We start from the raw sequence: 23,589 nt of genomic DNA, 5'->3' as shown, positions 1-23,589 counted from the left end.
CCGCAAAGAGATGTCGGCTACGAGGTTTGACTTTTCGCCATTGTTGCCTCTGTTGTTGCCGAAGTGTCGACTAGCGACAGTGATGAGGACGACACAGAAAGTGACAGCACAGGCGATTCAGGCCCAACAGTGGCAGAAGCTGCTAGTTACGTCAGCCTCATGAATGCAATCGTAGCGACGAGAATGAAATGAAAAGGCACCCCACGACTTCTGCAGCGCTACCGCGCGCGTGCACGGAGAATACGTAACGCCAACGAGGAATCTGCCATGCGAGTGTTTGCCGACAAGAGGGGGCTGGCTGAAAAGCTGGCACGCAGCTTCAGTAAGTTTGAGGCCGCTGTTGTCGCTGCTAGGCCGCCACAGCATCAAACGAAAATAACACTTTTGTCATGCGAAGTGAATAAATACTGCATGTTTATTTCCCCTTTCATCGCACTCTCTCTGAGTTCCATGTTCCATTTTTGACAGGTATGTGGGCGCGATCTCGTGCTATTTTGGTTAAACAGTACTACCGTTTAGTACATACTTTTTTCGAGCTCCGGCCAACTATGGTTTAATGAGGTTTCACTGTATTCAAATAGCAAGACAAGATTCCGTTTGTGTCTGTGGTGAAGGCCATGGGTACACCAGTGCAAGCACATGCAATGCCACATCCACCAGCGAATGTGTTACAACATCTGGAATATCCAACTGCCCTTGTTGTCAACTTGCATATACAGCAACATGTTTCCCCTTGAAAGCCATTGGCACCTATTAAACACATCAAAGGCTGTGGCAGTGCACTATTGAACCATTACTGCCTCTTTATTATGGAGCCACGTGACAAGCATTCTAATAGCAATGTCTTCCTCAAAGTATTTGGTACGAATTATTGGCTAGGATTCAAGCTGGAAAAGCAAAAGACACCTTATTAAAGAGCAGTCTTCCACCGCTGTCATACTGCACAAACCTTGTAGTTGCGGGTGCACTTAAATAGGCAGCAGCATCCAATATCCCAAGGTTCGTTTATAGCCTCTAACCTGCTTTCGGAAGGGTTGCTAACTCCACACCTTCATCAAGCCCTAAAATAATATTTGATTCTCAGGCATACTATCTACAGTGGATTTCCTGACATGCTCCAAGCTGAAGCATGTGCTGTGAATACATAAGGGCAAACAGAAACGGGTGAATGTCCAGTGAGTAAAAGCACAGATAACAATGTTTCAGTAATTTTCATGCATCCATTTTTTTTTTTTTTTGTGACAGTATAACCTCGTAATAACAAAGATGAATGGGGAGCCGCAATTACTTCTCGTTACTGCAAAATATGCTTACTGGGATGCATAACTTTAAACATGCATAAAAAAAAAAAAAAACGACCTTGCCATCCACGGAACCGCTACACGGCCACGTTTGCAATTAAATTTTGATAATAGAGCAAAAGAATCTTCGGCGTGCGCAACACAAAACTTCCTAGCTCCCGACGTGACTACATTTATGATAGCTGCCTTCTGTTCCAATGTGATGGCCTTTCATTTCTACTTACCACTTGGCCTATATCTATAGTGTTGTGAAACCGGTAAAATGCCTATACGGTCAAAGAAAACAGCTTACCCGCTGGTATGCGAACAAAGTCTATCATGGTATCATAGCAGCACACGGCACATAACACTGTTATGCACCTGAGCCAGGCTGATCTTGCATAGCTCCATTGTGTGAATGCCAATGAACCTTGCCGCGCCGAATTGGCTTGGCCGACTCATGGCCTCCGAAATTGTACTGGCGCATTTCCAATCTCAGGTGGGAACACTTAGCTGCACCAGGCTGCGCGGCGCGCCACAGTGAGAGAGGCTGTACTAGTCTTTCTGTGTGCATTTTTGAACATGCCCTATATAATTTCGATGCCTTCCCGGCACTGCCCAGTATGCCATAGAGCCAATGTATAGGGACGTCTAAAATTTAGAACGCTGAAACCCTTCGCGGTCAAATTTTCAAGACTTCTTGCGCAGCTCTGAAACAGCAATAATCGAAGCCGTGGCTTCAAAGTGCTGCTAGGACTAGCTGCTTTGACGTTGGCTACTAAGCTTCCTGCTGTTCGGTGAAATGTTTTTCTTTAAACGAGTTCTTGTCATTGAGCAGGATTAATCAGAAAGCAGACATTACTAGCATGAGAAATCGGAACACATATTTAACCAAGTAACAAAAATGGACCGATTCCTGATTAATTACTTTAAGGCACATATTGCAATTTACGAATTGTAACCAGTGAGATTGCAGGATGTATCCGCTTGAAATAAAGATTCCAGGATGGCACCAGTTTCAAAATATTTCCCAAATTGTTGGATGAAATATATTGGCATTCTAGTTACTTTTGTGGCTCAATGCATAAAGGAACTTTTTGTGAAAAATTAAGTGGAACAACAGCGCATTCTTACGGCGAGTTTGATGGCAGATATCTCTAAACTGGTGTCCTTCTGGAACTTCATTCCACGTGGATATGCCTTGCAAACTCACTGGCTACAATTCATAAGTTGCTATATGTGGTGTAAAGTAATTAAGTAAAAAGTTAATTAGTTAAACATGTTTTGATTTCTCATGCAAATAATGTCCGGCTCTCTGAATAATCCAGCTGAAGCACTAATTATGTTATCCACAACAGGCAATTTTTAAGAATTTCATAAAACTTAAAAACTGTCACCCCGTATATCTAGCAGGGTATCTAACAAGTTGACATTTCCAAATTCCCAGAGTTTTCCAGGTTTTCCCTGGGTGCCTTTGCAAAATTCCCTGAGTGACACGGAACTTTGTTTTACGTCAAGACAGGCTGACACTATGTCGCCCAATGCTGTCACTCTCTTAAGAATGCTAACAAATGACTTAATCCAGTTTGAATAGCAAGGAGTATCACTTATTTTATATAAACAAGAAATCTGTAGTGAGGGGTAAGTAAAATGCACAGCGAATAAGATAACTTTGAAAAAGAAATCGTGGGCTCGGTGGCTATGCCACGACATGGCTTAACCCACTTCTGTTCACCATGCAGGATTTCGTTTGCGCTATCTCCTGCGTGCTGTTCCCCGTTCTTCTGGGCCCGGTATCAGCCATCCACGTGAACTACCCTTTCCCGGCTAGCCTCGTCACCGTGGACAACTGGCGCCTAATTCCAGCGTTGGCCACTGTAGTTTCTGCGGCGCTGAAACCTGGAAACTGGACGCTCGAAGAGGAATTCAAGGTCACACCGTCATCGACTTCATCAAGCACACTGTGTATAAATCATCCCCGCCAGCCGGGCGCGCTCTGTGGGCTCGGTGGCTGGGCCACGACACGGCTTAACCCACTTCTGTTCACCATGCAGGATTTCGTTTGCGCTATCTCCTGCGTGCTGTTCCCCGTTCTTCTGGGCCCGGTATCAGCCATCCACGTGAACTACCCTTTCCCGGCTAGCCTCGTCACCGTGGACAACTGGCGCCTACTTCCAGCGTTGGCCACTGTAGTTTCTGTGGCGCTGGAACCTGGAAACTGGATGCTCAAAGAGGAATTCAAGGTCACACCGTCATCGACTTCATCAGGCACACTGCGTATAAATCATCCCCGCCAGCCGGGCGCGCTCTGTGGGCTCGGTGGCTGTGCCACGACACGGCTTAACCCACTTCTGTTCACCATGCAGGTCAGTAACCAGTGTCGCCTTTTCACTAAAAAATCTAGCAATAGATGCCTTATTCAGCTACCGAGCCCTCAGTGCTGTGTTTGTATCTGTTCTTTGCTACTTATGTTATCCGGAGACATTGAAACTAACCCAGGACCCCCCACCCTAAATGAAATACTAAATGAACTAAAAGGCTTGTCTTCTGGTCAAGCCCAGCTCATTGGAGACGTGCAGAGCCTAAAGAGCCAGCTCTCAAGCACCGATAAAACCATTTCCGAACTAGGCAAAAGAATCGACAGTTTAGAATCGCACTACCACCAGCTTCAAACGCTCCGAACGGAATTAGACACCGTTGCAACCACCACCTCCCAGACTAGTCGACAGGTCTCGGTATTGGAGACTCGGCTGGACGACGTGGAAAACCGCTCCCGACGAAACAACTTGCTGTTTTACGGCATAGCGGACGACACGCCATCCGAGACCAACGCTCAGTCTGAGGAGCTAATCACTGCGTTTTGCAGGGACCATTTCAATGTAGCCATTGAATTTAAGGAAATAGAGCGTGCCCACCGTCTTGGTCGCCACTTGCGAGACCGGTGCCGCCCCATAATAGTAAAATTTACCTCTTTTAAAACCAAGGAAACTGTTCTCGCTAATGGCTCTCAACTCAAAAATACACATTTTAGCATTGGGGAAGATTTCTCGCCTCACGTTCGGAACGCACGGAAGCACCTTCTCGCTTTTGCTAAAGAACAATCTGGTCCTTTTCTTTTACGATATAAAACATTATTTATGGGCTCCAAACGCTACGTATTCGACGATGCAACCGAAACTGTCAAAGAAAAATCATAGCTACCCCCTCCCCACCCCAAATCATTAAATGGTTCAGTTCCTGGTCACAAAGCTAATCTCTCTTTTTCGATTATTTTCAGAAACATTCGCAGCGTTCTTTCTAAACGCCACCACGTGTCAAGCCTTGTATCTTCATCCAGTAGCAATTTACTTATTCTAACTGAAACGTGGTTGACCTCTGACGTCACGTCACCGATGGCGAAGTTTTATCCGACTTGCCCAACTTTAATCTTTTTAGAAAGGATCGTCTCAGCACACGCGGCGGGGGCGTCCTCATTGCTGCAAACTAACAGCTTTCGTGTTCCGTTATCAAAATATCCTCCGACCTTGAAATATTATGGTTAATCTGTCGTTCCGCACCACAGTCGGTGCTCTTAGGAGTTTGCTACAGGCCTCCTAGACACACTCCAGATTTTTCATGCGAACTTAATAATATTTTAACCAAACTTTCGACTAAATACCCTAATGCTCGCATCATTCTCTTGGGAGACTTTAACTTTCCGAATATCAATTGGATGATCCTAACCTCGTCAGCACCCAATGCGAAAGAAGCTAACGAATTTCTTGACGTTTGCCTAAACTTTAATCTTACTCAGCTGATATCACAACCTACACGAGTCACTTCCGATACCGCCAATATTCTTGACATAATCTTAACAACAGATCCACGGAGCCTGTCTTCTATAACATTTCTAAAAGAAATAAGTGACACAAAGTAATTCATGCTAATTTTGCCTTTGTTCCCGAAATACGCCAAGCTTGCAGGAAAACAATTCGACTATATGACAAGGGGAACTATGGGGTCATCATTAGTGAACTTAATGCCTTTTTTCCATCATTTCAAGATTGTTTTTGGGAACGACCTATTAACGAAAACTGGTCACTCTTCAAAAACAAAATGAACCGATTAGCTGATGACTTCATCCCTAAGGTAACTTTCCGTCCCACCCGCAAAAAACCTTGGTTTACTAAGTCATTAAAATCGCTTGAAAACAAGAAGAAACGTCTTTTTCGTGTCGCCAAGACTAGAAACAGTGTTTGCGCATGGGACAAATACAACATTGCAGAAAAAGCATACTTAACAGAAGTGCGCAACACTAAATACTCATTCTTTCACACTGAGCCACCAAAAATCCTTGCTGATTCACCCAAACGTTTCTGGCAAATTCTAAACCCACATGAAACCCCTTCTGTTTTCCTTACTAATCAATCTGGTCAAGAAGCAAGTTGTTCAGAAAGTGCCAATATATTTAATATAGCCTTTTCGTCTGTCTTTACAAATGAACCTAACCCTACTGAAACAGAACTGTTTTCTGCTAGTTTACCAGAAATGCCACCCATAAGCATTAGTTTCTCTGGTATCCTGTCCTTAATTGAAAAAATGAAATTGTCATCTTCTACTGGTACGGACGAAATAAATTCCAAGCTCTTAAAAAACACTAAGCACATATCTGCCGAATTTTTACTGTTACTGTTTTCCCAGTCACTCTCCTCAGCAATTCTCCCTTACGACTGGAAGTGTGGGAAGGTCATTCCAGTTCACAAAGCAGGCAACAGAGACTGTCCGTTAAATTACCGCCCCATATCTCTAACCAGTGTGTGCTGCAAACTCATGGAACATATCATATACTCTCAGGTCATGCATTTCCCTGATTCTAACAGCTTTTTTAATCCCTCTCAACACGGATTTCGAAAAGGCCTCTCATGCGAATCCCAACTAGCCCTTTCTCTTCACGACCTGAATGCTAACCTTGACACTAACCTACAAACAGATGCTATTTTTCTTGACTTCACCAAGGCTTTTGATAAAGTACCACACAAGCGTCTACCAATGAAGCTCTAGCAACTAAATCTGCCACACGACGTTCTAAACTGGATCGCCCAATTTCTGACTAACCGCTCTCAGTTTGTTTCCCTTAACAATGTCAAGTCTGACTCGCTCCCTGTAACGTCCGGCGTGCCGCAGGGATCTGTCCTCGGCCCACTTTTATTTCTAATATATATCAACGACTTGCCTAATAATTTATCATGTAACATCCGCATGTTCGCTGACGACTGTTCGCTGACGCTGATATCTGACCAAACAGCCCTACAAAATGATCTTAATAAAGTGTTCGACTGGTGTAACCGCTGGCTAATGACCCTTAATCCTAACAAATGTAAATTACTTTCCTTCCACCGCCGCAAAAACCCGCTCCAATTTCCCTATAAAATCGCTAACATACCAGTTGAAACAAGTGAATCCTATAAATACCTTGGTGTAACACTAACCCCTGATCTCTCCTGGCACACCCATGTCACGAATATCATTTCATCGGCTAACCGATCATTAGGATTTCTAAAACGTCATCTGCGTCACTCACCCTACCACGTAAGACTTTTGGCTTACCAATCGCTAATTTGACCCAAACTTGAGTACGCATCACCAATCTGGAGCCCTCACCAAGTTTATATGATTAACGCTATCGAAGCAGTGCAAAATCATGCTGCTCGCTTCATTCATTCTTCTTATTCATATGATATCAGCGCATCATCCTTTAAGAATAACTCTGGTCTGCCCACTCTTTCATCTCGCCGCAGGATCGCCACACTATCACTTTACCACAAGTTTTATCACAGTTCTTTCAGCCATCCACCTTACATCGCTCCCGCCGCTCGCACATCCCCCCGCACGGGCCATCCACTTCAAGTCACCCGACCCCATTCTGGCACCACTACTTTTTTGCATCATTTTTTTGCCGCGCAGCTTCAGAATGGGATGGCCTTCCCCACGACATTGTTTCAATCACCTGTCCATCACGTTTTATTCAAAGTGTATCCATATACCTGTCTTGTTAAATACCTGAGAAGAAAGAGGGTTAACCGAGGGGCCCGATTTTTATTAGTCATATCATGAGAAGCCAACAAGCACCGACACCAAGGACAACATAGGGGAAATTACTTGTGCTGAATAAATGAAATAAAGAAACGATAAATTAGTGGAAAATGAAGTGGATGAAAAAACAACTTGCCGCAGGTGGGAGCCGAACCCACAACCTTTGCATGCGAAGGTTGTGGGTTCGGCTCCCACCTCCCACTAATTTATCGCTCCCACTAATTTATCGTTTCTTTATTTCATTTATTCAGCACAAGCAATTTCCCCTATGTTGTCCTTGGTGTCAGTGTTTGTTGGCTTCTCATGATATTGTTAAATACCTGTGGCATTTGTAGCATCTCTGTACAAACCACCCCTTATGTAACACCCCCTTGTGGGGTCTTTAAGGAAATAAAGTGAAGTGAAGTGAAAACTCATTGCAAATCGAGTGGAACATTCTCAAATATGAATAAAAATGAGATGCATACATAAACAAATGTTTTTGAATATCCACTTCAGTCACGAATTATGATTGACTGTCGATACATATGTGTGAAACATAGGTGGTGCTTAAGACTCCACTGAAAGCAAATCAAGGTGATAGAATGACTCTTTGATGCTCTTATGACAAATCATTATAATTACAGAGTAACTAAATATTTGAATATTGTAAAGTCAGTCATGCTAAGCTTTTTCATAAAAAGGATTAAATCTCCCGCTCGAATTACATGCACAAGTTATTCTTAGCCTCAAGCATTTCAAGAAAGAAATTTTTTTATATATTTCAAGGTTGCTACCGACATGCCCCACATCAAGCATCATGTAAAACATGCTAGTGCCTTCACCAAAGCGATACTCGGTAATGATACATATCCCTCAGAAGCAAAATGGAAGTAATTTAGGTTAACAGAACGTTCAATTTGCCGTAAACTTAATGTTCATGCTCTATTCCTTCCTACCACTGCACAGAAATGGCAAAAATAGGTCGAATCTACAAATGTGCATGCTGTGACTGAAGGTGATATGAGCTACCTTTATCTATTTATAGCAAGCTCATTGGTGTGAGGCCTGAACTTTGTCACAAATGAGATTATCAACAGCTGGTGTATCAACCTCAACTCTCCTGACATACTCGCCACAGGCACAACTGAAAAGGCCTACCATCACGCTTATTAAGCATATTGATGTCCGTACTGTGACAGGAGATGGTGGATGGACGTGTGTATAATTAAGGAATAGATACTATGTCCCGTGACAATTGCCCCTTGCAACGCTTGTTATGCTTCACCGCGTAACACTTTTGTATTGAGGCAAAGCTGACTTTTGGGAACCGGCATTATGCAACGTGCCATACTTTCCGAGCTTCGAAGCTAATCGCGAGGACCACAAAGACGGAGTCAGTGCCACTGCTTTCAGCGGCGAATCCTTTCAATGAAAAACACGGTGCCGAATGGCAAGAAACTTTATAAAGAACGTTGAAACAGCTAGGCCTACCGTTTGCCACGGTGGCGAGGTAAAACGGCGGCAGTGGTGGCTTTAATTAATGCTGTTTCGGACCTGCGGTCACTGCAAAATGTCCAGAAAATTAGAGGGCGAAGGGCTCTTGTGTCCTAAATTTCAGACGTTCTTAGACATTGATTCTATGGGGTACGTGATAGTGTCGTGGAGCCTTCGGGCGTCCGGAAAGTCGGCTATTGTCTGTAAACTCCTCCAGCCGACGACACGGCGTCAAAAGACGATTTATTACGATCGCTCTCTGTTACGCGAGCCAGCATTACTGCGGCTTTCATTCCCTTTCAATAAAATTACAGCTAATTTTCCCTGACAGTAGCACAAATTCCCTGAGTTTTCCCTGAGTATTCCCAACTATTCAAAATCCCTGAGAATTACCGGTTTTCCCGGTTGGTAGACACCCTGATCTAGTATACGCCACACCTAGTCTTAATTTTAACTAATATAGTCAATAAATACAGCGGAGATGGCATCATAAGCAACAACGAGGCATTCAGGCTAAAAATTACCAAACTAGTTTCACAAATTTTCACTAGGTGGCTTTCCCTGCGAGTATACAGCGTTACAGAGGTTTCCACGATTTAGAATCATGACAGGCGCATTTTTCCTCCAAATTTTTTTTTGTTTTCTATTGTGGAGGCCATGACGCATCAGGTTTTGCATGTGCATGCTCTGCCCAGACAAGTGTCGCCCAACAACAAAGACAGGTCTCTTCTTTCCTCAGCGCTTCTTTCTGCGGCCATACTACGTGCATGGAGAATGTAACCTCCATGCTGGCTGGGATGCCACACTGTCGCACTTTCTGGGGGTGTCATTTACATGCGCTTGCGCTTTGGAATAGTACAGGTGTCTGCCTCTAGCAGGACAGTTGCAGTGTCCACGGGCCGAAATGTGAAAAACAAACTAACAAAAAGAAACAATGAGCTTTGAAGGTGACATGGAGCTTTCTCTTTGTGGGTGGGTTTCTCGGCATTTCTTTTGCATGCACCGGTATATGGTGCTTCGGTGGTGCGTGGCAACGGAATCCATGGCAAATAGCAACAGCGTGGGCCGAGAGCCAACAAAAATGTTTTGGGGAATAACTCACTCGATGACAACTGATGGTTTGATGGGTAGTATGGTTCATTTTGGGGTTTTCACAGTAACAATCTTTCAGAATAACTAACAATTTGCCACAGTCCCCTAAAGTTCGTTATGTTGAGATTAGAACGTGCCACATCTACCGATACTCATACTTGTTGCTGGCACCAGACGAGGCAGGGAGCACTGTCTGCAACAAGAACACCTAATCGGGCGCTGACGCAAGGCTTGAGTGTAATATGGAATTACATAACTATGCTGCATAGAATGCACAATACAGTCCACCAATACACATGTGTCCAGTGCCTCTGCTCCAAACCACACTCACCAGCTTATCGCATCCGAGATCTGGTGGCGCATCTCAGAAGTAATGACCAACTACATTTGCCACTGCTTCGCCACGTTGTCAGCCCCAATACGTCTACAGGGCTGCTACTGGCCTTTCCCTGATTGCATGAAAATGTCACCATTGCATCAGTTGACAACGTACGAAGTAGCACCGTTGCTTCAGCAATCTGCCATGTGCCACGTGCTTTGGAAAATGCACTTGCAAAAAAACCACAAAGAATTGAACACAATCTTACCAGTTCCACTTGTGGTAGTTTCCATTAATTGCATCAGCCTTCCTTTGCAAAGGGCCAGTGAGAATCGCAGATAAACACAGTGTGTTATATTGAGGACATACTTTCCTATAAAAGGTTAAATACTTCATAACATCGAGAATTTTGTTATCTTGAAGTTATACAGCCGAACCCACTTATAATGATAGTGGTTTTAACAATATATCAGTAATAACCATAAAAGCTGCTACACCATCCATTTTTGTATGTTTCCATGGTGAAATAACCTGCTTACTACAATGCCCTGATGTCGCATCATCGGTTTTAACGATGAAGTCTGGCTGCTGGGTGTCCGAGTCGAAAAGTAGTGAAGTGCGAAATCCTTGAAAAGAAAAAGGAAAAAATGCAATGCGAGCTGCTGCACAATCGCCCGCCACCCCAACTGCCGCCACACACTTCTCTCCATGAGAGTTGCGTTCCAGCCTTACGCGCATCTAACACGTTGCCCTTTCACACCTCCGAACACTGCTGCGGCCATAGCTTTGTGCCGCGCCACCCTCCGAAACATGAATGGAACGCGCCAACTGCGCTGACAACACTGCTGGCACTGCTACCAGGTTGCTTGCTTGGCCCTCATTCTGCGCAGCTAAGCTAATGGTTGAAGTAACTCGTGCTTGTCTTTGTTCATTGCGTCGAAGTCGTTCCTTGCCAAGTAGCTGCTCATCCTCGTTTGACTCGCCGGCAAGACGCAACATGGCTGATCGGCCCGCTGATCATTGGCAATGCACGACGTTGCAGGTGAAAAGAGAGCGCACTGCTATAAATTTGGAAACAAAGTGCTTCTAACCGATGAGGTTATCCTCACGAACATGCTTGCAGCAGACAGTGACAGTGACGGCCATGACGGCAGCACTGATGCGGTAGGGCAGGCTGCCCCAACCATAGAGTTTCATACAATAATTACTAGAGGGAACTCTGGCGCTAGTGCTTACAGGAGTGCAATGAGAGCGGTTGCACCAACCAGCATGGGAATTATGGGAAGTGCATGGATTCTCTAAACTTCTTTTTTGGCTTCAAACAGCGTTGTGACTTTTTAAACTCGTCATTTTCAACAATGTACTGCATAATAAAAAATAAATAATCATCATTAAAATTGTCCGACGGCAGGATTCGAACAAAGCAACTCTAGCACAGAAGCCTGATATTGAAACCATTAAGCCACGGACGCATGTATCGACAAGCCAATGAAACGCCCTCATGAATTTATTGCGCGCATGCCAGTGCCTTGAGACACTTGGCGCGTTTCGATTTGGCCATCTGAACAAGCTCAATTGTTGCAATTAATAGCAATTGTGCGTGTTCGCAGCGTATATTGCACTTCGAAAAGCATAAATTGCGCCGAGATTTACGAGAATAAGATTTGTATAGCGTAATATACAAAGCCACAAGAACATGTGAATCCGCAAGCACGAAGATCCGACAAATCCATGTACTTCCCATCATTCCCATGGTGGTACGACGACTGCAGCACCAGAGTTCCCTCTAGTAACTATTGTATGAAACTCTATGGCCCCAATGTCCCCGCGTGAGGTCCTGTAGATGATTCAGTTCCTCATGGGGCTGTGTTGGTGAGGGACCTTCTGCTTCACGTGGAGCACCTGGAGGCCTTAAAGAAGGATGTCGGCAAGCTTCGCGCAAAGCAAGCAAGGCTGACAGACATGCAGTTTTCTCGTGCAAGCCAGTGGGAAGTACGTGGCGAGGTGCTTGTGGCGATCTCGCTCCAGCGTTTCTTATGGATTTGTCAAGCTGAAATGCTGGCGTGGCAACGTTCCTGCATTTCTTAAGAAGCCCTTTTTGGGGCTACCAAAGCAATGCCTCGACGGAGCTCGTATGTCACTTGCTACCCGTGGCCCTTCTTTGCAGTTGTCATAGCAGTGCCATTCTTGAATGACAACAGTGCGGCTTGTTAACAACACGCGGTCAGAGCACACAGGAAGCAGAGTTAAACAGTTAAACGAGTCAACACAATCAGAAGCCGGATCGAGGAAGACGGTGGGGAGAAGAACTGGCCTCCTCACCATTATAGTTTTCTCGGAACAGCTGCGCCATCCCCCATTTTGAAGGGGGATGGCGGGGAACCCAGTTATAACAATTATCGGTTGTAACAATGGAATTTTCGTGGCATTTGAATATTGTTGTAAGTGGGTTCGACTGTATTAAGGTTTAACTGTATCATCATCCCCACTTAGGAGCCAAAGAGGCTGTGGGAACATAGTGCATTTATTTGCTACTAAATCTCTGATTGTACAAAATCTTTGTCTGCTCAAGTTTTTGTGGGAATTTGCTAAATTGAGGTTTGGCTGCATAGAAGGAAACTTGAGATTGCTGAAGTGGCACTAAGTTTACAGAAAGCCAGATACGTGTGTACTCTTGCAGAAACAACAAGCAAAGCAAACTAACCTTTGAGGCAACGTGACCGGTACTTGTGGTAGACTAACTGGGTGAAGCCATTCTCCTTGAGCAGGGCGTGACTTGGGTGCTCAAAAGTGGGCAGAGAGTGTGGTGTGCTGCCATGCACCACATCGGCGGCTGCTGCTTCCCCAATAGAGGCTGCTCGTGACCGGTGTTCCCGGACGTCCAGCACCCAGCCTACATGGTGCTCCGTTGGAGGGTTGCTGCTGTGCCGCGTCTTCTGCTTGCGCGGTGTGTCCGGCTTGCCCTCCTTCACCACAGGGTAAAAGCGGGGGGCCACCCGGGGGTCCTTGCGCGGTGTGCGGCCTGCCGCGCTGCGCGGTGTGCCCTCTGGTACGGGCGGAGGTGGTGGGGGTGGTGGTGCCTGCCCACCCGCTGCCCGCTGCTGTGGGCCTTGGCGTTGGGCAAACTCCTCCTCACTGACTACCTCGACTGTACGGTACATCTGCTGCTCCTGCCTATCCACCTGGTTCCACAGGTCATCCTCGTAAAAGTAGAGGCCATCGTTGATCACCTGTGCTAGCTCTTGGGTCATTTTCACACGGCTGGTCCAGTCACCTGTCCGATCATAGCCTTCATGCTTGCGTAGGCCAGATGGCGGTGGTGGCGTCTGGGTCACAATCAGGATTTTGTTCACCTCCGTGTCACTGAACTCATAGTCAGAGTCATCAGACCTGCATTGCAATGTGTGCACTTCAATGCTTGCCCAGAACACATCTCCACGAGAACACCACACACTGCCACAGTGGCTAGAATGCCGACCAAAATACATGAGCATTGTGCGCTCTGCCCCCATGGGAATGTGGCCGGTAATTAGAACTGCGAGCTCTTGTTTGGCTTCATTACGAATTACAGTGCACATTGTGAGAATAGACTAAGACAAGTGCTGTTAGCCTGGTCTCAAAGCTTGTTTAGCAGCAAAACACACCAAGGTATCAAGGCATTTGGGTCACTCAGGTTTACACATAAAGGTGAACTCCTATAAATCTTCTGCCTTTCCTAAAGGATTGTAAAAAACCTTCACTGCCTTTGATGACCAGGCTGGCAACATTTTCTTAATTTTAAGAAAAAGCAAACTTGCCTTTCCCGTGTTACTGTGCAACCACTGTACCATGTTTCCTGTGTGCAAAAGCGCTACTTTATTGATAGTGGAGGCCGGTGTTACAGTCTTTCACATAAACGTAATATGAGGCAGCCGTTGAATCTTCCACTGCCCAATGCTGCAACTCCAGCTCCGCAAGTGTAGGCACAGAAAACTTTGTCATCAGAGTGCAGGAGCAAGGCGCTGAGAAGCATGCACAATCTTCACGCATTTTCAGTGGTGCTTGCGGCCTTAATCAAACTGTGTAAAAAAATGGGTCGGCAACTACACTTTGCATCAAAAATACAATTTCAATGTAATGAAATTTCAATACAAAGAACAAAAGTGTGAATTTTACCAGCTTCATTATATTGAGCTTAGCTACTGGAGTGGTGGGTACGATATTGCGCAGAGGTACCTTTGCTCATGCTCAGCATGCCACTGCCGTAAGTCTCCTGCTTACCATTGTTGTGGTTCCTTTCCTTGCAGCCAAATTCTGTGACCTCCTCTATCATTTAACTGAATTAGAATTCATCTCTACAGGCCTCTTTCCTGCCTCTGTTAGAAACCACCGCATTGCTGTCGCTGCAGACCATCTGACATGGCACAAGAAGTCACCGGCTTGTACAGCACACGCAGTCACAGCTGTGTAAGCTGGTGGAGCAGCTCCACAGGAGCTCTATTTTCAGCACCATGCACTACAGTGTCTTCGTGGTGAATTCTCTTCACTTCGTTTTCATGGGAACAATTTGAACTGCCCGCCTGGCGTCGATGGTGGGCTTGTGCTGCAGCTTGTCCTGCTCTCTGCACAGCGGCTTGCTGAGCCCATGTGGCTTGGTTGCCGCCATGCACACAGTTCCACGATTTGCTTCTTCAGTAGCGGTTCTCACCTTGTGAGGAGGTGCCATAATGTGTACCAAAAGTAAACACAGGTCAAATCTACTGACCCGTGGCACGGTACGTTGCTGATGATGACAATGATGGTTTATTCGCCTCTCCTTCGAAACGGGGTGGTGACATCATCATCATCATCATCATCATCATCATCAGCAGCAGCAGCAGCAGCAGCAGCAGCAGCAGCAGCAGCAGCAGCAGCAGCAGCAGCAGCAGCAGCAGCAGCAGCAGCAGCAACAGCAGCCTGGTTAAGCCCACTGCAGGGCAAAGGCCTCTCCCATACTTCTCCAACTACCCAGGTCATATACTAATTGTGGCCATGTCGTCCCTGCAAACTTCTTAACCTCAACTGCCCACCTAACTTTCTGCCGCCCCCTGCTACACTTTCCTTCCCTTGGAATCCAGTCCGTAACCCTTAAAGGGACACTAAAGTGAAAAATTATTTCTTCTGCATCAGTAAATTACTATTCTACAACACCAAAAACACCACTCTTACAATGATAAGACGTTTGGTAAGCCAGAAAAAGAGCAAGAACGAAAAACGGGTGGCGAAGCCTACTTAAGTTCCCGCACCTGGGGGCTGTGACGTCTTGTATTTTGATGGCATCTTCTAGGGCCTACTAATTATATATAGCGGTATAGATTGACTACATTGTGTTCTAAAGGTACGAAATATTAAACGTGGCAAGTTTCGGGAACCTTTACTCAGCCAACGCGGCCCAAATGCAAAAACATACTTTGGAATCCCTCACGTCACACTGACGTAGCGGCGTCAGGGTTTCGGCATGAAATTCAAATACTGATACTTGGACCTTCATTTCCTCATCTAATAATCAAACTACTTTTTTAAAACGACTGCCTGCAGGGTTCTCAAACAATGCTTCATTAGTCTAAACTGATTTATTGCTTTGCTTTCTTTAATGTCCCTTTAATGACCATCGCTTATCTTCCCTCCTCATTACATGTCCTGCCCATGCCCCGATTTCTTTTTCTTGATTTCAACTAAGGTGTCATTACCTCGCGTTTGTTCCCTCACCCGATCTGCTCTTTTCTTATCCCTTAACGTTACACCCATCATTCTTCTTTCTATAGCTCATTGAGTCGTCCTTAATTTAAGCAGAACCCTTTTCGTAAGACTCCAGGTTTTTGCCCCGTACGCGAGTACTGGTGAGACAGCTGTTCTACACTTTTCTCTTGAGGGATAACGGCAACCTGCTGTTCATGATCAGAGAAACACACCTGCCAAACGCACCCCAGCCCATTCTTATTCTTCTGATTAGGTCAGTCTCATGATCCGGATCTGCAGTCACTACCTGCTCTAAGCAGATGTACAGTAAAACCTTGTTAAACCGTACCCGCTTAAACAGTAGTTTCGTTTTAAAAGTAGTAAAGTCAAATCACCGACTCAGCAGCCATTGAACATAATGTGGTTTGTATCCACATAAACCGTACCAGCTTATTGCGTACGCATTGGTTAGAACGTGGCGCTTCAACTTTTCGTCTCGCAACCTCGGCGGTGCGTCGTCTCCATCGAGCGGCCCGGCAAACAACAAGCCTCAGAGATCGGAACAACGGCCTCCAAGGGCCCTGTATGTTTCGGCATGAAGCCACATCAACATCAACATCATTTCGACGCCGTTCCAGAGAGCGTTGTGGTGTCGTTCTAGCAAGAACTCTGCTAAAAAAGACACCGGGTGCTCAGCATAGAAGAAAAATTAGACATCGTCCGTGCTATCGAATGTGACATGAAGAAGTCGGCGCTGGCACGCGACAGGGATCTGCTGTTGACTATGGTGTGTGGCATTTTGAATGCGAAGAAGTTGCTCAGCAGCGCTGCTACGACCGCGAAGAGACGTCGGCTACGAGATTCGACTTTTCGCCATTGTTGCCTCTGCTGTTACCGAAGTCTCGACTAGTGACAGTGAAGAGGACAACTCGGAAAGCGACAGCACGGGTGATTCAGGCCCGACAGTGGCATAAGCTGCGCGTTACATCAGCCTCATGAATGCAATCGTCGCGACGAGAACAGCACCTGGCAATGAAAAAGGTGCCCCGGGACTTCTGCAGCCCTACTGCGCACATGCACGGAGAATACGTAATGCCAGCGAGGAATCTGCCATGCCAGTGTTTGCCGAGAAGAGGGGGCTGGCTGAAAAGCTGGCATGCAGCTTCAGTAAGTTTGAGGCCGCTGTCGTCGTGCTAGGCTGCCGCGGCATCAAACGAAAATAACACTTTTGTCGCGCGAAGTGAATAAATACTGCATGTTTTTCCCCCTTTCATCGCACTCTCTCTGAGTTCCGTTTTCAACAGATAAGTGGGCGATCTCATGCTAATTCGGTTAAACAGTACGACCGTTTAGTACATACTTTTTCCCGAGCTCCAGCCAACTACGGTTTAACGAGGTTTCACTGTATTAGCACGTGCAACGCATGACGTAATTATTGGTTTTGACTTCTTACAGTACTGTGGAGCAACATTACAGTGCAGGGCTGGTGAAATTTCACTCAGCTGTGATGTCAGACCAGCACTTGATGACATTCCATTCGATCGTCAAAAAGTATTTTCTGTGTCCACTGATGTATGTGTGCCTGCTTAGACGGCAATGTTCATCTTAGTGACCTCGTCACGCAATTGTGCTGGTTTCTGCTATGGATTAACTGAACCAGAATGCGTCAACACTCTGAAGAAGAATGTACTTGTCCCCCGGTCACTTATCAAAGTCATAGAAGGTTATGCTCATGTGTAGTCGGCTCATGTGTAGTTGGTGTCTTCCGAGTCATTTATTTTGCATGCTAGACTGAAGGTAGCAAGCTTTGAAGATGGTGTTGTCAGCATTCATGCGGTTGCTACTTCTACGGATGCAAGCTCATCACTTAGTGACCATTCTTCAAAATTTAGGAGCACAATTTATAAATCGCACCCTCTTCCCACCAACAAGCACTCCAAGAGCTCCCTGCCTGCTATGTGTCAGTGTTTGACTTTGCACAAAAGCATCTACATTCACCAGCGTACCCCTGCGTACACCCCAGCATCAATAAAGGAACAGCGTCGAGAATACAATGGAAGCCATACCGCGTTTTTCCTTCGGAGCAGAAAGTGATCGCCGAACAAGTTAGAGAGAGGCTACAGAAAGGCATCATCCAGAAATTAAATAGTCCCTGGGCGGTTCTGGTTATACTAGTCGTGAAGAAAGATGATTCGTGGTGATTCTGCGTGGACTACAGACACCTAAACACAGTGACGAAGAAGGATGTGTATCGTCTCCCACGTATAGATGACGCCATTGACTGTTTACATTCTGCCCCGTACTTCTCCTCTGTTGATCTGCACCCAGTCTACTGGCAGAAACAAATGCATTCGCCAGACAAGGAGAAGACTGCCTTCATAACACCAGATGGACCCTTCCATCTTGAATGATTGAATCTTGAATGATTCACGGACATGATCCTGCGTGGACTTTGATGGGAAATAAGCCTGTGTTACCTGGATGACTTCATTTATGGCAAGGCATCTCACGAGCACAACCAACAACTCGATTGTGCTCAACTGCATACGACGAGTAGGACCGATTTAGAATTTTAAAAAGTGCCACTTTGGCGAACGACAAACACTTATTTTGGGCTTTCTCACGGACAAAAACGGCAACCACACAGACCACCAGAAGCCTGCAGCTGTTCGTGACTTCACCCAGCCGAAGATGGCAAAAGACCTCCGCAACTTCCTGAGACTAAGTTCGTACTTTTGCTGTAACAATAAAGACACTTTGCACGCCTAGCTCATCTGCTCAAGTCACTCCTTCACAAGGACACACCATTTACATGGACCTATGCAGCCGCGGCACCATGGCTGGCCGGCTTAAATAAATCGTGGCTATGGCGGCTACCTCTTTGTGCCATCTCCCACAGCCTCCACTGAGCTTCTAACCGGTGCTAGTGATCTGGGCATTGGAGCAGTACTTGTACAGATACATGGCAAACGCCAGCAAGTTGCCGCTAACACAAGCCGTACTCTTACCAAGGCTGAGCGGAATTATACAGTAACCGAACTGAAATGCCTCGTGGTAGTCTTCGCACCCAAAAAGTTTCGACCATACTTTTATGGCCACCACTTCCCGATAGTGACAGACCTCCATTCTCTTTGCTGGTTGGTTGGACTATGCAATCCATGTAGCCAATCAGCTCGGTGGTATTCCGGCTTCAAGAATATGACTTTTCCATCACCTACAAGAGTGGCCCCTGTCAGATCGATGCCGACCGTTTATCTCACCTTCCGTCAGCACGCATACAAGATACAGACGATGACTTACTCTTAAACCTGGATGTAACGAACCTCTATGAAACGAGTTCCTGGATTTAACAATTTTTCTTTGTTCCCCAGCACCACCCCCATAGAAGCCCATGTGTTTCTGACCTCCACGTAGCAAAGGCATTATGGCAACTGACCTTGCTGCAACGAATTTTCAATGCTTATCATTTATTATTGTGACTAGTAACTCTACCGAAAATTCTGGTAAATAACGCGTAACTTTTGTAATTTAAAAGTATGGCAAGCAGCCGACCGCGAGAGGGACGCATGCGATCCAGAGAGCAAGCGATCCAGTGGGCCGCAATGACGATGATGAAAGCCGCTAGCTCCCCTAGTGCCGCTCTGTGACAAGCTGATCAGCCTCTGCATTTTTCACTTATGCGTCATGACACCAGGTGTCACTACCATGCCTGCCTGTCTTAGTTTTTTTTTTTCTTTTTTTTTTTTTGCTTATGCATGCTGGCATGGCACGGTGGCAGGTGTGTGAATGTGAGAGCTGACGCGACGTGAGTGTTTACTTCAGCAGTGTATTGCACGTTTCTCACACTGTTTGTTCACTTCAAAAACAAGTTTGGTGAGCAAGCGCAAAGTTATGTCTTTCAGAGGACAAGCTTTCAATTGTGAATGCGGTTGATGAGGGCGAGAAGAAGGATGTCGCTGCCCAGTTCAACTTCCCAGCCAGCACCCTGTTGACTATCTTGAATGCAAAAGAAAGCATTCACAGTGCAGTGGACTCAGGCACAAGTTTGAAGAAAAAAAGGATGGCATTGTCGACTTATGCCGATGTGGACAAAGCCGTGTTAACGTGGTTTTTGGACATACGAGCTCGAAACGAGTCCATAAGTGGCATGGTCTAGCAGCAGAAAGCAAAGGATTTTGGGGGCATCCTGGGCCACGAGGACTTCAAACCTAGCAAAGGCTGATTGCAAGGATTTAAGAGCCAAAAGGCAGTTGTCAGGAAAATCATTAGCGGCAAGTCCACCGCTGCTGATAGTGATGCTTCTGCATCGTGGGTTGCCAAAAGCTGCCTGGTGTTTTCAGCTGCTAAGAGGCTGCCGGCGTCTACAACGCTGATGAGATGGCTGTTTTATCAGGTGTTGCCAAATAGCACACTGGAGAAGACTGCCACGGTGGCAAGCAAAGCAAACTTCACGTGACGGTTTTGCTTTATGCCAACAGCGATGGCAGTGACAAACGAATTTCATTAGTTATCGGGAAAAGTGTCCAGCCCAGATGCTTCAAGGGAACGAAGCGAATGCCAGTTAAATATGCGACCAATTCTAAAGCGTGGATATCGCTGGCGATTTTTTCCAACTGGTTAAAAGAGATCAGCGAAGACAAAAAGCTACAAGGCCGCCAAATCTGCTTGCTGCTAGACAATTGCTTAGTGCACCATGTCGATGGCCTTCGGCTGTCAAACATTGAGTTGATATATAGACATGGGATCTTTGCCAAGTGACCACTTTTCACCATCATCATCTGCCTGGCTACGCCCACTGCAGGGCAAAGGTCTCTCCCATACTTTTCCAACTACCCCGGTCATGTGCTAATTGTGGCCATGTTGTCTGGTTAGGTGGTGAAAAGTGGTCGACCCCTTTTCACCACCTAACAAATGTTATCGCACAGCACACGGCGCGCCTGCATGTATCGGAAGTTTCTCGAATGTCACCACTGGTTCTATCTGCTGTCTGTTGTCACCGAACCTTGTGTTATCTGATTACATGTATGCACAATGCGGGCACCAGCGATTACTCTGGAACCTTCGATGACTGATGTACAAAAAGCCAACGCGCTTGACCCACAGATAAGATTTTCGCCGATCGCCGGTTGTGTTCGCCGCTGTCGCCATTCCTTGAGTGTAGCCTGTTTTTGAGGGCACAAATTCGGCCAATAAAACGCTAGTTTTATCATTCCCAGTTTTGCTGCTTTCTTCACCGTCACTACTACGCGACATCTGGTGGAGGTGCTAGCCCGTTCATGTGCCGAATGCCCCCGTAAAGCCACGATCTAAGCCCGAAGCCCGAGGACAACACTAATGTTACCCAAGACCATCGAGCTAGCCACAGACTGCAAGGATTGCACCCGGAGCACGGTACGCGATACCACCAGGAAGACCGTGGCCAACTCAACGACCACAATGGCAGCCCCTGCATCACCCATCGTGCTTCAACAACCCAGAGAGCCCCCTACCTTCCGTGGAGCTACGTCAGAGGATCCGGAAACCTGGCTCGATACCTTCGAAACGATCTCAACCTTCAACTGGACCTCTGAGGATAAGCTACGCCATGTGTACTTTTCCTTGGAAGATGCCGCGAGGACTTGGTTCGAGAACCGGGAGTTCACCCTTACAACGTTCGACCTGTTCCGCAGTAACTTCCTGAGGACCTTGAGGAGCGTTGTCCGAAAAGAATGGGCTGAAGTTATGCTGGAAACCCAAGTGCAACTGCCCAATGAGACTATCGCAATCTTCAAGGAGGAGATGAGCAGTCTACTCTGCCACGCCAACACGGAAATGTCCGAGAAGGAAGTCCGCCTACTCATGCGTGTTGTGAAGGAGGAACCTTACGCCGGAACGGTACGAAACCCATCGAAGACCGTCGATGAGTTTCTTCGCGAGGCCACCAGCATCGAGAAGACACTGTAAATGCAGCACCAGCAATTTAACTGCTGCACGAACTCAACAAGCTACGCCAGAGTTCAGTCACTGGCCACCGATGATCTGCGCAAGACTATCAGGGCAGTAGTGCGGGAGGAGCTTCAGAAGCTGTTCCCTTCATCACAGCCTCAAGTGGCTTCGATTGCCGACGTCATACGCGAGGAGCTCCAACAATCATTTGAAGTTCCTCAATCGCCATAGCCTCAGCCGGAAGCAATGACGTACGACGCCGCAGCTCGCCGTCACGTTCCCCCTCCACGTCTTCGCCAGGGTCCGGTAACACTCCAGTTCTGTCGTCCATCACCGCTGCCGCCTACATGCCAACCCATCTCCCCGCCCCACGCAGCATTCCAAGGAAGAATGACGTTTGGCGTGCCCCCTACCACCGTCTGCTTTGCTATCATTGCAGAGAAGCCAGCCACATCTACCGCCTATGTCCTTACTACGAGATGGGGCTGCGAGGGTTCACTGTCAGCGCACTGCACCCGCAGGAAGGTGAATGCCCACGTGATATCGCCGAATACCTCGCTGCCACTCAGTGGAGCCCTCGACAACTGTCCCGTTCGCCGTCACCAGGCTACTACCTGTCGCCGCAACGCCGACTATACACTGGCCCCGCCCGGGGCCGGTATGCGAACCCGTATCCGAAAAAATAGAAGCAGCAACTGATGGAGGTGCGGTTGCTGTTCGTCGAACTGACAAAGCTCCTCCTCCGCCGCTGAAAGCACTGACGATATATCAACAAGACGCCACCATCCCGACGAAGCCTAGAAGCAAAGAATATGCCAGCAAAAGAAGACCTGACGATGCGATGTTCCAGCCACATGTCAACACGACGCAGCCGTGATCCGACACCGAGACCTAACTGCAACGTAAGACAAAGAACGACTGACCTCGACGTAATTCTCTATGGCCATGCAGTCACTGCCTTAGTGACCACAGGAGCTGACTACTCCGTGATGAGTGGACCCCTTGCCACCCAGTTGAAGAAAGTTAAGACTGCATGGGAAGGCCCTGGAATCCGGACAGCTGAAAGACACCTAATAACTCCGACTGAAATCTGCACGGCAAGAAATGCAGTTCATGGCCGGACATACCCTGCCAGCTTCGTTATCCTCCAGCAATGTCCACAAGATGTCATTCTCGGCATAGAATTCCTGAACCAACACGGCACAGTCATTGACCTGAAGTCGATAATGCTGTCGGAAGATCAAGCGATACCACCCGAGAGTTGTCATAGTCATAACGCCTTGAGTGTACTCGAAGATCAAGTCAGCATCCTGCCTCGCTCCAGTAGTGTTATTTCCGTCAGCACCGAAACACCCGCAGATGTAGAAGGAGTCATCAAGGGCGTCCAACGACTACTGCTCAACCGTGAAATTTGCGTCATAAGAGGGATCATTCGACTGCACGGAGGGAAAGCGAAAGTGATGCTGACAAACTTCAGCCAGGAGTTCAAGCACATGAACAAGGGCATGACGATCGCGTACATTGAGGAAATTGTGGAAACCAGCAATGCGTTTGTCCTCTCGGATCCCCCTGCATCTACCCCGACAACCGTAGTTCCTGAACCAGACTTCGACATAAAGCAGCGACAGCTCAGAAGTCTGCTTCGACGATACCAAGGCTGCTTGTCGACGTCATCAAGGCTTTGACAAACACTAGTTGCAAAGCATCGAATAACCGAAGAGTGCACTC

At 46.8% G+C, this 23,589-nt stretch overlaps 1 protein-coding gene across 1 annotated transcript in view; it reads right to left on the bottom strand.

The window, feature by feature from the left end:
- The window catches only part of larp (La related protein), a 161,791-nt gene that overhangs the window by 15,000 nt on the left and 123,202 nt on the right, over positions 1 to 23,589 (bottom strand). Inside the window, exon 10 of the mRNA XM_075687951.1 lies at positions 12,944 to 13,629. Coding sequence (XP_075544066.1) covers positions 12,944 to 13,629 — 686 coding nt within the window. The remainder of the gene's footprint in view (positions 1 to 12,943; positions 13,630 to 23,589) is intronic.

The sequence above is a fragment of the Dermacentor variabilis genome, chromosome 4 (genome assembly GCF_050947875.1).
Source record: "Dermacentor variabilis isolate Ectoservices chromosome 4, ASM5094787v1, whole genome shotgun sequence".
NCBI lineage: Eukaryota > Metazoa > Arthropoda > Arachnida > Ixodida > Ixodidae > Dermacentor > Dermacentor variabilis.
This window is presented reverse-complemented; position numbering and strand designations above follow the sequence as displayed.